General features: G+C 40.4%; 1 protein-coding gene across 1 annotated transcript in view; it reads right to left on the bottom strand.

The window, feature by feature from the left end:
• Window positions 1–273: 273 nt before the first annotated feature.
• LOC108300240 (solute carrier organic anion transporter family member 1B3-like) overlaps window positions 274–15165 on the bottom strand; it is a 77996-nt gene continuing 63104 nt past the window's right edge. Inside the window, exon 14 of the mRNA XM_017522946.2 lies at window positions 274–658. Coding sequence (XP_017378435.1) covers window positions 508–658 — 151 coding nt within the window. The 3' untranslated portion in view covers window positions 274–507. The remainder of the gene's footprint in view (window positions 659–15165) is intronic.

Below are 15165 nucleotides of genomic sequence, written 5' to 3'. Positions count from 1 at the left end.
GTAATATGGTCCAAACTAGTTTTTAACAAAAGACATTAGACTTTTCTCCTTATTTAGCCTATTAATCTATCTCCTCCTTTTGTACTTTTACTCATATTCTAGTCACTGGTTTTATTAAGAGTTAAATTACCTGAACAAATACTTTTTATTCTATTACATAATAACTATGCTTCTCACTTTAAAGTTGTATGAATCGTATATTTTAATCTTAACAAGAAATGCAGAGCTATACACTAACAATGAGGTACTTCTGTGTTCACATTGATTGTTCGTTTTATTATAAATTCAAAGGCTGATTTATTGTTCCATCATAAGTAAAGAATGAGAAAAAATTCCATCATCAGTAAAAGGACCAGGAACTGCTCAAAACTAACATCTTATTACTGAATCAACACAATGCTGGTTTGAAACACAATAGCAGAAACGTTTTTTTTTTTTTTTTCTCCACTTAATTACATGTTTCACTGCTTCAGCTGAAGGGACAAAATGTGCATTGTTATTCATGAATTAGAGGTTTGCTTCATGTATTACTCTTCTTCCATTTTCAGAAAAGCTGGTCTCTTTTTCTTGATATTTTTTCTTTATGGCATAAATTAATATAATCTGTAGGACAAGTGCTAGGAATATTAAGCCTACAGTCAAGCTGTAGTAGAACCATCTGTAAAAAGAGAAAAAAAAAAGATTATAATTTTAAATTGTGTAGAATCACCTATAATGTTTGTTTCCATTATGCTGCACTTAAAGGAGAAAAACCTGAAATTATACATACAAATTTTAAGATGCCAATTCTAGTGATTATTTTCCATGTGCATAAGTTTTTAATTATTTAAAAATATTATTATGCCATAGAAACTAAACTCCAGCTGTGTCTACTCTTCCTAGTGGAAGGAGAAAAATAAGCAATTCCAGTCCCATCAAGTCATCCTGTCCCTCCAAATGGGGAGAGTGGGAGTGACAGTGAGAAACATTTAAAGTTCACAGTCCAGTGGTACAATCTCACTAAAACACTCAGACCTAATCATATAGAACAATGTCTCTTCTTCTGCATTCTACACAACATTAATAATGGGTTTTTTTAGCCATTCCTTTTATGAAACGCATTATGCCTAGCTGTCAAGAAAAAGTTACAAGTCATACTAAAAGGCAAAAGAAATACAGTTTGAGTAGAATGAGCATTCCTTGCAAGACGACTGAGATGTATCAGGGATGATGGAATTCTTGAAACAGGAATTTAAAACAACTATGATTAATACGTTAAGGGCTATAATGGATAAATAGAAGTATACAAGAAAGGATTATCAATGTAAACAGAAAGGTAAAAAATTATGTGAACCAGAGACATGCTAAGTATTAATACCCTATAGCATGAATAAAAAATGCCTTTAATTGACATCTCAGTACACAGAACACAAGAAAGAATATCAAAGTTGGAGGATGTCTCAATAGAAATCTCCCAAATTGAAAAGCAGAGAAATAAGACTAAAAAAAACTCCAAACAAACCAGAATATCCAAGAACTTTGGAATAACTACATAAACATGTGTAATGAAAAGACTAGAAGAGGAAGAGAGAATAGAAAAGAAATATTTGAAACAATAATTACTGAGATTTTTTTAAAAATTAGTATCCGACACTAAACCACAGATCTAGGTGCTCAGTAAATACCAAAAATAATATATTCTAGAAGAACTATGTATACATATATTATTTTCAAACAACAGAAAAGAAAAGAAAACCAGAAAGAAGAACAAATCTTACTCATAGAAGAGCAAAGAATTATACCAGACTGCTCTTTTGAAACCATGTGATATGGTTTGGATGTTTGTCCCTTCCAAATCTCATGTTTAAATGTGATTCCCAAAGTTGGAGTTGGGGCCTGGTGGGAGGTGATTGGATCTTAAGGGTGGATCTCTCATGAATGGTATAGCACTATCCTCTTGGTGATAAGCGAATTCTCATTTGGTTCACATAATATCTGCTTGTTTAAAAGTCTGGAGCCTCCCCCTTCTTTCTCTCTTGCTTCGGCTCCCTCAGTGTGACATGCTAGCTCCTAGTTGCCTGCTGCCATGATAGTAAGCTTCCTGAGGTCTCACCAGAAGTAGGTGACAGTACTGTGCTTCCTGTAAAGCCTTCAGAACCGTGAGCCAATTAAACTTATTTGTAAATTACCCAGCCTCAGGTAACTCTGCACGGCAATGCAAATGAATGGATACAGAAAATTGGTACCAAGAAGGACATTGCTTTAAAATGTGGAAGCAACTTTGGAACCTGGAAACAGGCAGAGGCTGAGTTTAGAGGGCTTAGAAGAAGAAGACAGAAAGATGAGGAAACGTTTGGAAATTCTTAGAGAGTGTTTAAATGATTGTGACCAAGCTACTAATAGTTACATAATAGACATATGGAAAGTGAAGGCCAGGCTCATGAGGTCTCAGATGGAAATAAGAAGGGCAAGAGTCACCCTTGTTATGCCATAGCAAAGAGCTTGGTTGCATTGTGTCTTTGCTCTGGGAATTTGTGGAAGATTGAACTTAACAGTAAGAACCTAGTGTATCTGGCAGAAAAAAAAATTCTAGCAGCAAAGTGTTCAATAAGTGATGTGGCTGCATCTGACAGCCTCCAGTCAGTTGCAAGAGCAAAGAAAAAACTTGAAGTTAGAACTTATATATGAACGTGAAGCAGAGCACAACATTTAGAAAACTCACAGCCTGGAGCTGTGATCAAGAAAGAATCCAAGCAGGCTGTGGAGCAACCACTTGCTAAAGATGTTAGCATGACTAAAAGGAAGCCAAGTGCTAATATCCATGACAGTGGGAGAAAGACCATGGTATTTCAGAGATGTTCTAGGCAACCGCTCCTGTCACAGTCCCAGAGGCCAGGAGGGAAGAATGGTTTCAGCAGCCAGGCCCAGGATGCTGCTGCTTTGCACAACCTTGGGACACTGCTCCCTGAATTCTAACTCTTCCAGCTATAGTCACAGCTCAAAGGGCCCCAGGTACAGCACCAGCTGCCACTCCAGAGGGCATAAGCTATAAGCCTTGATGGCTTCCTTGTGGCATTAAGTCTTCGAGTACACAGAATGAAAGTGTGAAGGAGGATTGGCAGCTTCTCCCTAGATTTCAGAGGATATATCTTAAAGCTTGTTGCTCAGGTAGAAGCCTGACACAGTGGCAGAGACCCCACCAAGATACTCTATTAGGGCAGTGCTAGAAAATGTGGGGTTGGAGCCCTGACACAGAGTCCCCACTGGGGTCTGCAGAAGGGAGCTGCCATCCTCCAGACCCAAGAATAGTAGATACACTGGCAGCTTGCACTCTGTACCAGAAAAGGCCTTAGGCACTCAATTCCAATCCATGCGAACAGCCATGGGTCTACACCCTACAAAACCATGGGATGGAGCCACCCAAGTTTTTGGGACCCCACCCCTTGCACCAGTGTCCCATGGATACTGGATATGGAGTCCAAGATTATTTAGGAGCTTTGAATTTTAATGACTACCTTGATGGGTTTCAGACTTGTATGAGGCCTACTGCCCCCTTTCTTTAGTCTAATTTCTCTCTCTCTCTCTTTTTTTTTTTTGAATGGTAATGTTTACCTAATGCATCTACTATCATTGCATCTTGAGAGTAAATAAATAGTTTCTGAGACACATAAGTAGAAGGAGATGAGTTTCATATTGCCAGAGGCACGTGAACCAGAACAACTCTATCTTGAATAGGAGCTAGCTAAAATGAGGCTGAAATCTACTGGGCTGCATTCCCAAATGGTTAAGGCATTCTAAGTCACAGGATGAGATAGGAGGTCAGCACAAGATACAGATCATAAAGGCCTTGCTGAAAAAACAGGTTACAGTAAAGAATCTGGCTAAATCCCACCAAAACCAAGATGGCGAGAGTGACCTCTGGTTGTCCTCATGACTACACTCTCATCTGCATCAAGACAGTTTACAATGCCATAGCAACATCAGGAAGTTACCCTATATGATCTAAAAATGGAAGGCATGAATGCCCCTTGTTTAGCATATCATCAAGAAATAACCATAAAAGTGTGCAACCATAAAAGTGTGCTGCTCTGTCCATGGAGCAGCCATTCTTTTATTCCTTTACTTCCTTAATAAACTTGCTTTCACTTTACTCTACGGACTCACCCTGAATTCTTTCTTGTGTGAGATCCAAGAACTCTCTTGGGGTCTGGATCAGGACCCCTTTCTTGTAACATCCTTTTGGCGACCATGAGGGACCATTGTAAGGATCCCTGACCCAAAGACTAACTTTGGTTAAGTGGTGGAGTCCTGTAACATCATTTTGGTGACCACAGAAGAACTATAGTGAAAAAGCCTTCAACCCAGTGGCTACCTTTGGGTAAATGGTGGGGTCCTGAAACATCTTTCTGGTGAACCCTTAAGGGACAATACTGAAGACACCCCAGACCCAAAGGAAAATTATCTGCACACACCAGTTGGCTGACTTTGGGTAAGTGTGGTGCATATATCCAGGTAAAGAATGGGATCTGGTTAGAGGTCCAACTTAGAGGGGTTAGAGTCTCTTCTAAGACAGAGAGGGTTGGCCAGGTACAGTGGCTCATGTCTGTAATCCCAGCACTTTGGGAGGCCAGGGCAGGCAGAACATGAAGTCAAGAGATCAAGACCATCCTGACCAACATGGTGAAACTTTGCCTCCACTAAAAATTCACAAATTAGCTGGGTATGGTGGCACACACCTGTAATCCAGCTACTTGAGAGGCTGAGGCAGAAGAATTGTTTGAACCTGCTAAGGTCTTTTAGGCTGACTGACGGTGCCATGGATGCCATGGTAACCCCTGTGACCCTCACATATACCTCTGATGAACTCCTGGAATTAGAAAATCTGAAATAACTGGAAGACCATGAAAAGAAAAAGAATGATCAACCCCTGTGGTGCCTACTTAACTTGAAATATTCTTCCATTGTCCCTTGTTCCTGCCTCAATTAATAAGGCAATTCGACTTTGTAACTAACCTTGGTCAACCTCCTGACTCCAGACCCTATGAACGCCTCCCAGCTTGCAAAGACCACCCTAAACTGTAACTTCTGTAACTTTCCACTGCCTACCCCAAACCTACAAAACCAACTCCTATTCCTCTGCCTTTCACTGACTCTTCTGACTCAGCCTGCCACACCCAGATGAATAAACAGCCATGTTGCTCACACAAAGCCTGTTTGGGGGTCTCTTCATTCAGAGTGTGTGTTTTAACATTTGGTGCCAAAAACCAGGACAGGGGTACTCCGTTGGGAACACCAGCCCCCTGTCCCTGCTCTCCCTCTATGAAGAGACCTAACTATGACCTAGGCTCATCAGACCAGCCCACACTTCCACTCACCATTCTCAGATCAGGTAAGGAGTTTGCCTCAACTCTCTTCTTTAGCTCTTCTCACTACCTGTCACCCTTCTCCTTTCAGTTTTATTTTCCTCTTCCTTTCAGTAGAGACAAGAAGGACAAGACTTTCCATGAGGTTCATGACTGGAAAAAAACCTACATAGGTCATGGAACTGGGAAGACAGTCTCCCCTTGGTGACTGATCATTGCAGAGACATCTGCTCTGGTCACTCACTCATACTCGTAGGTGACGGTCAACGTGAGGGATAGCCCCTTTGACCAATTCACCCTAGGTTCAGACAAAGGTTAGTCTGGGACGCCTTATAAGCTGCTTGGTCATGCATTCACTTTGTCTCCCCCACTCTTCTTAAACTATGGGCAGTCTCCCGCCCTCCATTCCTCCCTCCTGTCTCTTAGCCTGCATTCTGAAAAAATCACAAAGCCCTCCAGCTATCACCTGACCTAAAACCTGAGCATCTTATTTTCTTCTGCAATATCACCTGGCCACAATATAAACTTGACAAGGGGTCTAAATGGCCAGAAAATGGTACCTTTGATTTTTCTATCCTGCAGGATCTAGACAACTTTTGTTGTAAAATGGGCAAATGGTCTGAAATTACCTATGTCCAGGCATTTTTACACACTCCAATCCCTCCCTAATCTCTGCTCTAAATGTAACCATCCCAAATTTTCCTTCTTTCCCTTCTGTCCACCCCTCCTGCCTCTGCCAGTGACCCAAAGTCCTCCTTATCCATCAACCCTTCTGACCTTTCTCCTCCCTGCCTGTCTGAACCAGACCCTAATCCACACTCTAACCACCCATGCAAAGTCTCCCTCCTCTTCCTCTGCCCACAGCCGACCTCTTTATGCCTCTCCTGTCATGTCGTGACTTCATACCCAGTCAGGCTTACAGTTTAGTCCTGTGGCTAACTCCTCCGCCCCTGCCCAACAATTTCCCCTTCAAGAGACAGTGGAGCTAAAGGCATAGTTAGGGTGCACATTCCTTTCTTTTTATCTGACCTTTCCCAGATTAGCCAACAGTTAGGCTCCTTTTCATCAGATCCTACTAAATAGATACAAGAGTTCCAATACTTAACCCAGTTCAATAATCACACTTGGAGTGACTTAAATGTCATCCTTACTTCTACTCTCACCCCTAAAGAACGCTTAATATGCATTTTATCACCGAATCAGCCCCTGACATTAAAAAAGCTATAGAAATTAAAATCTGGCTGTCAAACCCCACAACAGGAATTAATCAACCTTGCCTTCAAGGTGTTCAATAATAGGTAAGAAGCTACCCAGTGACAGTGCATCTCAGAACTACAGATGCTTGCCTCTGTCGTAAGACAAACCCCAGACACACTACTGGCTCATAAAGACTTCAAAGCTCCCAGACTGCCGTGTCCAGCCACCCCTACCCCATCTTGCTTCAAGCGTTGGAAACCTGGCCAGTGGGCCATGGAATGTCCATAGCCTGGGATTCCTCCTAAGTCCTGCCCTGTCTCTGTGGGCCCCCACTGGAAGTCAAACTGTCTGACTCACATGGCTACTCCCAGAGTTCCTGGAGTTCCAACCCAAAGCTCCTAGACTGATTCTTCCCAGATCTCCTCGGCTTGGCAGCTAAAGACTGACACTGCCTGAACATCTCAGAGGCCCCCTGGATCGTCACAGACAACGAACTTCAGGTAACTCTTATGGTGGAGGGTAAGTCCATTCCCTTCTTTATCAACACAGGGGTCACCCACTCCACACTGCCTTCTTTTCAAGGACCTGTCACCTTGACATCCATAAGTATTGTGGGAATTGATGGCAAGGCTTCCCAGGCCTCTCAAAACTCCCCAAGTCTGGTGTCAATTAGGCCAGCACCCCTTTCTACATTCTTTCCTAATCATCCCCATTTGTCCAGCTTCCCTGTTAGGCCAAGATATCCTAACAAAATTGTCTGCCTCCTTAACTATTTCTGGGGTACAGCCACACCTCATTGTTGTCCTCATCCCTGTACCTGTACCTCCCTCAATAGCTCCCCATATGTCCCTCTACCTTAACCCTAGGGTGTGGGACACCACCTCCCCATCCCTTTCTACAAGTCACTCACTCCTCATTATCCCCTTAAAACCTAACCACCCTTACCCAGCCCAGTGCCAGTACCCCATCCCACAACAGGCTTTAAAAGCCTGTTATCACCTGTGTATTACAACATGGCCTTTTAATTCACCCTTCTGCTTCTTCAGCATCTATACTCAAAGGGGTATCTCATATCCCCTTCCAAAGCGCAAATTTCTTCCCTTATCCTACCTGTCCAAAGACCAGACAAATCCTACAAACTAGTCCAAGACCTACAAAAGAAACCTCTCTGATCCCATAGACCAAAAATCCTTCCCCTATTATTCCTTCGTTCTCTATAAAAGGCTTAAGATACTGCTCCCACTTTAGCACTCCCCAACTCCTCTCAACCCTTCTCTTTCTACATAGCAGAAATAAAAAGTTACACCACCAGAATTCTTACACAGGAGGCGGGCCCTCAGGTTGTAGTCTTTTTATTCAAACAACTAAACCTCAAAGTCCTGGGCTGACCCTCATGCGTATGCATGGCAGCAGCTGCTGTCCTTATACTCCGAGAATCTCTCAAAATCACAGGCTATGCCCCACTTACCCTTTACAGCTCTCACAACCTCCAAAGTTTAGTTTCCTCTTCACACCTTACACACATACTTTCTGCCTCTCGTCTTCTCCAACTTTATTCACTATTCATTGAGAACCTCACAGTAACTATTGCTGTAGGTCCTGACTTCAATCCAGCCTCTCACTTAATACCCAACACAAACCCTGAACCCCATGACTGTATCTCCATAATCCATATGGCATCCTCCCTGTTTCCCCACATTTCTTATTTTTCTATTCCAGACTCAGGCTTGCTGAGAAGCCGTGGAAGAGGGGAATGTGGTTTATCAATGGTTTATTGATGGCAGTTCCTCCAAGCCCAGTCAGTTGGCACTGGCCAAAGCTGGCTATGCTGTTTTATCCCACTCATCAGTTACTGAGGCTGCCACATTCCCCTCTTCCACCACTTCTCAGCAAGTTGAACTGATTGCCTTAACCCATGGTCTTACTCTTGCCAAAGGACTACATGTTAATATCCATATTGACTCTAAATACGCCTTCCATATCCTACACCACCATGCTGCCATATGGGCAGAAAAAGATTTTCTCCCCACACAGGGGTCCTCTATTATCAGTGCTCACTTAATAAAGGCCCTCCTTAAGGCTGCTCTCCTCCCAGCCAAGGCCAGAGTTATCTACTGCAGAGGACTCAGGATTCGAGCCAGTCCTAAATAACCCACAGGGCACAGCCCCTTTGAACTCCTATATGGCCGCACCTTTCTTCTTGGGCCTAACATTGCAGACACAAGTCTTAGTGACTATATTCCAGTTCCCCAACAGGCCATACATGAAATCTGCCAGGCTGCTAATATCCTCTTACCCACTCCAGATACCTGGCCATATGAAAACACCAGTGGGTCCATCATTCCAGGATAAAGCTGTGTCCATCAGACAATCAGCCTGACTCCTCCACCTCCTCCTGGAAGTCACAAGTACTCTTCCCCACTTCTCTGAAACTCACTCATATCCCCAAAGTGGAAGAGTAACCCTATATAAACCTAACATACCTTTTATTTTCACTAGGCATCTTTTTCCTAACACCAGTATTTAATGCAGTCACCTCTGCTACTTAAAGCACACCTCAGAAAGTGTCTGCTTCTATTGTTTTTTGTCTACCTGTGCTCAAATTCACTGTACTCATTTACTTTTATATGCTCTGCTTTTGTTTAAGTTACAGATTTACACTTTTCCCCCAGGAAATTATAGCTGATATTTCATGGTTTTACCCTCAGGCTGCCACCCTTAATTCTCTGTTAGAGTGGATAATCTTCAGTGGCAGGGGACTCTCCAGTTCTTCCACCCTGATGAAGTCCTCTGCTTTTCTTTTATACTCACTCTTACTCTCACTCCTATTCTCTGCTCATACCCAATCTTGTTAATTAAAGTGAGTGGTTACTTATAGATACCACATGCTTCCTCAAACAGCATGAAAACGAAAGCTCTCCCTCCACACAGTTACCCTATCAAATCCCACTACAACCTTTAACAGCCGTGGCCCTTGCTGGATCCTTTGGTATTTGGGTTCAAAGCCCCAGCCCCCTGAGAAGACTTTCTCGCCTCACCTTTTCAGTTTACGCTTCCAGTTCTATCTAAGCCAAGGACTTTTTTTTCCTCTGTGGTTCTTCTTTTTACATCTGCCTTCCTATCAACTGGACAGGCACTTATACCCTAGTTTTCCTGGCTCCAAGAATTCAGTTTGCCAATGGAGACAAAAGCCTCCCTGTTCCTTTTGAGATCCCGACATGACACATTGGGTCATTCCATCGGTCCCCTTATTTGTCGGGTTAGGAATTACTACTGCACTCAGCACAGGCATAGCAGGCCTTACCACTTCAATCATCACCTTCCATCGCCGCTCTAATGATTTCTCTGCTAGCATTGCAGAATTAACTCAATCACTATCCCTTCTTCAAGCTCAAGTAAATTCCCTAGCTACATTTATCCTTCAAAACTGCAGTGGTCTTGATTTACTGGCTGCAGAAAAAGGAGGTCTTTGCCTATTCCTAAATAAGGAATGTTGTTTTTATGTGAACCAGTCTGGCCTTGTATATGATGTCATCAATAAATTAAAAGATAGAGCCAAAAGCTCACTAATCAGGCAAATGGTTATTCTGGGCCTGGCTGGACTGGCTGGACACTCTCTAAGTGTCATAGCTTCTTCCAGTCCTTAGTCCTCTGATACCTATCTTTCTCTTTCTCTTATTTGGACCCTGTGTTTTCCAATTAATCTCTCAATTCCTACAAAATCATATACGACCAATAACCAATCAGTTGATACAACAAATGCTCCTTCTAACAACCCCACAATATCATCCCCAGCCCCAAGATCTCCTGGCAGTCTAACTTGTTTTCCATTTTAGGTTTCCACGCTGCCTCCTATCCCACTCAAAGAAGCCCAGAGAAACATTGCCCCATAACCCCTCTGTGCCGGCCTTCCTAATATTCCACTGCCCTCCACTCTTTACTTCTTTTTTCTTTATATTACTAATATAAAAAGACAGGAATGTAAAGTCTTTTAGGCTGACAGATGGTGCAATGGATACCACGGCAACACCCGTGACCGGCATGTATGCCTCTGGATGGCCTCCTGGAATTATAAATCTGAAGTAACTGGAAGACCATGAAAAGAGGAAGAATGATCAACCCCTGAGGTGCCCAATTAACTTGAGACATTCTTCTTTTGTTCCTTATTCCCGCCTCAGTTGATAAGGCAATTGGACTTTGTAAACGACCTTGGTCAACCTTGTGACTCCAGACCGTATGACCCCCTCCCAGCTTGCAAAAACTGCCCTAAACTGTAAATTCTGTAACTTTTCACTGCTTACCCTAAACCTAAAAAAAACAACTCCTATTCCTCCACCCTTTGCTGACTTTCTTTTTGGACTCAGCCCACCTGCACCCAAGTGAATATACAGCCACGTTGCTCAAACGAAGCCTGTTTGGGGGTCTCTTCATAATATTCTTTGTGGAATAATCTGCCTTTCACTCTCTGCTGATGGCTGCAGGTGACAGGGTTAGGCATGTGCAGGATTGTAGGACACAGGGAGCTTTTTCCTCCCTAAAAGGGGAAACTTGAGAGCTGTTAAGACTGCTAGAAGGAGTCCCTTCCCAACAGCAGCTGCCTGAACTTTTCAGTATCACTGCAATGAGTGGGTCTTTTTCTGGCAGGGTGGGGAGTGACTCACCTTCCCCACCCTACCACAGGCAATGCTTTCCTTTTGCTCGTTTCCCTTTCTTATCTTGCCCATTACTCAAGGTGAACATCTTGCCCAGAGACCACACATCAAAACTCCTGGTCAGAGGTTGGATTGATAATAACATGGCCCAACTAGGGGCAAGTTTGAGCCTTGCTGGATTTAACATTGGGTACTAAGCAGAGTGGCTAATGTCTGTTTTGTCACACATATTTTGCTCTGACCAGACGAGAAAAAGATAGTTTTCCTTTGTGATGTGGCTTGGCCCCCAGGGCTGTGGTGCAGCCAGCCGGGTCACTAAGGCTGCTAAGGGAAAGGGAACCCAGAAGCCTGGCATGCCGGCAAAAATGTAAGAACTTCTTACCTGTCAGACTTCTGACCATTCTCTTTCTCTCTTTCTCTCAATCTATCTTTCTCTCTGTGCAAACCAGTTGAATCAATGGTAAAAATCATTGTTTATCTCCTATAAAGTTTTAATTAATGGGAAAAAAGGATTTACGAGGCTAATCTTGAGCTCTAGAGAATTTGGTATGCTTTGTGTTTCTTTCTGTATTGTTCTATCATAACGAGGGGTACCTTATAATAGAACATGGGCTTAGGACACCTGTAAGCCTGTTTTTCAAGACAGGCCATCAAACTAGTCAATCATGTCCTTGGGAGCTTGACTGTGTAACCACATTGCAGTACTTTCTCTTGGTCTCTGCCATCATAATGGTGGCCTGGGTTCAGGGTTCAATTCCAGGCTTAGGGGATAATCTTTTATCTCTGTCAAGGTACTTACATGTATTATGTGTGTGTAATATAAAAGGGCTTTAATTAATTGGTTTAAAATAATAACAGCTTACGTGAAATATTTTGTCAGAAAAGGAAAAAGTGTAATGCCTTTTAGTTCATGTAACTTAAGTAATCTTTGGAAAATAAAAACAGTTTTAAAGATTATTGGTAAAATAAAGACATTTGGTCTAAATTATGAAGGTCAGATATTAAGTTTGCTAAATGCTTTAAGGTCAAAAACTGCTTCTTTGACTTTTGAAAATTGTTCAATTTACCTACCTTGGAGACGTTAGATTCTAGATAAGGGCTGGGGACATGTGGAGTTAGCCACGTGCCCTAGCTATGCTGGAGAGTCAACCCTTATCTGCACTTCTGCCTGGTGTGTCCTAGGCTAGGCTCCACACCTAGTCCATAATTAAAATCCAGAACTTACCAAGGTTTTAACCAAAAATAAAAGTTGCTAAGAGTTAACATTATAACATGTAATTGAGACTACTGGATAAACAGTTTAACACACAAGCTGAAATGTTTTTGGTAACAAAAATTATAAGAAGTCATGGGAATCTGAATTTTTTCTTGTCTAGATTAAAAGGTTAAAGGATTGTTTTAAGTTAGATAGGAAAAATCTAAAGGTTTGAACAAGTTGTGGAAGGTTAAAACAATCAATTGTAAGAGACTCTGTATGTGGATATTGGCTAAAGTTAATGGGGTATTATTCAGTTTTTCTGTAAATCAAACATTGGAATAAAAGCAAAACAGGTTTTTTCTTAGAGCAAATACATGCTTTCTTAGAGCAAATACATGCTTATGATCTACTCTTTAGCAAAATTTGTAAAGGGTTATAAAAGGTTTGTAACATCTTGCCTATTGTCAAACTGATTAAGATCGGATACATTTATCTATAAGGTTATTAAGAATTGGTTTTGACATCAATAATGCACTAATACAACAGTGACATTTGGCTTATTTTGTATAAAAATAAAACAGGAAGCATTATGAAATGTGAAATGGTGTTTGGCTTTCTTTGGGCTGTATTTGTATAAATCTGTCATTGGTATGTGTTCCAAAGTTATAAAAGACTCCTATAATTCTGATATAACATTGTATGTTATTAATGGTTATAATTATTATATAAAATCATTGTATGTCACAGTGGATGACAAAAACAGGATCAAAGGACAACAAACAGAAAATAGTAATAAATATGGTTAATATTTATCCAACTACAACAGTAGCCATTTTTAATGTCAGTAATCTATATGTTCTAACTAAAAAACTAAAATTGCTAGGGGAAAAAAAAAACAAACTATATGTAGTCTAGAAATCTCACTTTAAATATAAAGGTACTTTAAATATAAAGTGATTTTTTGGTAGAATATGTACAGTTTATACCTATAGTTACTTTAAATTAGAAATAGTTACTTTAAATTAGAATTTAAAGTAACTGGATTGAGGATATACCACACTTACACTAATAAAAAGAAATGGGAAGTAACTATATTCATTTCAAACACAGCAGACTTCAAAGCAAGGAAAGTTATCAGGGATTAAAAAAGGGACTTATAATAATAAAATAGTTTATTCTTCTATTATCATTAAAAAAGCATAACAATTTTTTTTTTTTAATAATGACTATTTTTATTTCCTGAATTTAAGGATCACCATCAAACTGCGTAATTTCTTCACAAATACAAATATCTAACATCATAATGTTGAGCTGGTTGGAAAGTCAGTATTAAGCATATTTGAAATTTGTAATATTTTTAGCATCTCTAATTCTTTTTTTTTTTTTTTAACAATTCTCAACATGTAAGCACCTAAAAGTAGTGTGTCAAAATACATGAAGAAACAAAATGATAGAACTACAAGGAGAAATCCAGTAAGTTCTCACTTAATATTGTCAATAGGTCATTGAAAACTGTGACTTTAGGTAGAGTAGCATTCCACATAAGAAAACCAATTTTACCATAGACTAATTGATAAGTTCCTGTGGCGTACAGGATGTTGTTTTGCTTAAGTCACTTTTTAAGAACCTATCAATGATAATATATGAGGAATTACTATATATAAATACACATGGTTGGAGACTTCAATAATCCTGTATTGAAAATGAACAGATCCAACAGCCAAAAATCAGTAAGGACATAGTTGGACTAAATAACATCACCAATCCTAAGTAATGGATATTACTTAGGAATGTCTACATTACTAAGTAATGTAGGCTACTTCATTTAACAACAACAGAATACACATTCTTCTCAAGCTCTTATGAAATATTCACTAAGATAGACCACATTCTGGGCTATGAAACATAACTGAGAAAATTTCCAAGAATAGAAATTATATAATGTCTGCCCTCAGACCACAGTGGAATTAAACTAGAAGTCAATAACAGGAAGATAATTGGAAAATCTCAAAATATGTGAAGATTAAACAAAACACTTCTAAATAACATATGGGGCAAAGTGGAAATTTTATGAAAAATTTAAATGAAAATTAAAATGTAGCATCTAAATTTGTGAGATGCAGCAAAAGCAGGACTTAGAGGAAAACATATGGCATTAATGCATATTAGAAAGGAAAAAATCAATAATCTAAGCTTTTACTTTAGGAAACTAAAATTAAAATAGCAATTTAAATCTAAAGGAAGCAGAATAAATGAAAAATGTTAGAACAGAAATCAGCGAAATTATAAAGAGGATATCAACAGAGAAAATAAACAAAACCAAAAGCTGTTCCTTTCAAAAGATCAGCAAAATTGATGAGCCTTCTGCCAGGCTAAGATAAAAAATAGGACACAAATTACTAATAATAGAAATGAAGGAAGAAACATTACTGCAAGTCTTACAGATATTAAAGGGATCAAATAGGAATATTATTAATATGAACAATACTATGCCCACAATTTTGATAATCTGATGAAATAGCCCAATTCCCTAAAAGATACAATCTACTCAAATTCACACGATTAAATAGATGCACAGTGGTGCATGCCTGTCATCCCAGCACTTTGGGAGGCCAAGGTGGGCAGATCACGAGGTCAGGAGTTGAAGACCAGCCTGACCAACACAATGAAACCCTGTCTCTAATAAAAATACAAAAAAATTAGGTGGGTATGGTGGCACACGCCTTTAGTCCCAGTTCCTTGGGAGGCTGAAGCACAAGAATCACTTGAACCTGGG

The sequence above is a fragment of the Cebus imitator genome, unplaced genomic scaffold (genome assembly GCF_001604975.1).
Source record: "Cebus imitator isolate Cc_AM_T3 unplaced genomic scaffold, Cebus_imitator-1.0 Scaffold25, whole genome shotgun sequence".
NCBI classification, from domain to species: Eukaryota; Metazoa; Chordata; class Mammalia; order Primates; family Cebidae; genus Cebus; species Cebus imitator.
The sequence above is the reverse complement of the archived record's forward strand: the minus strand, read 5'-3'. Positions and strand labels throughout refer to the sequence as shown.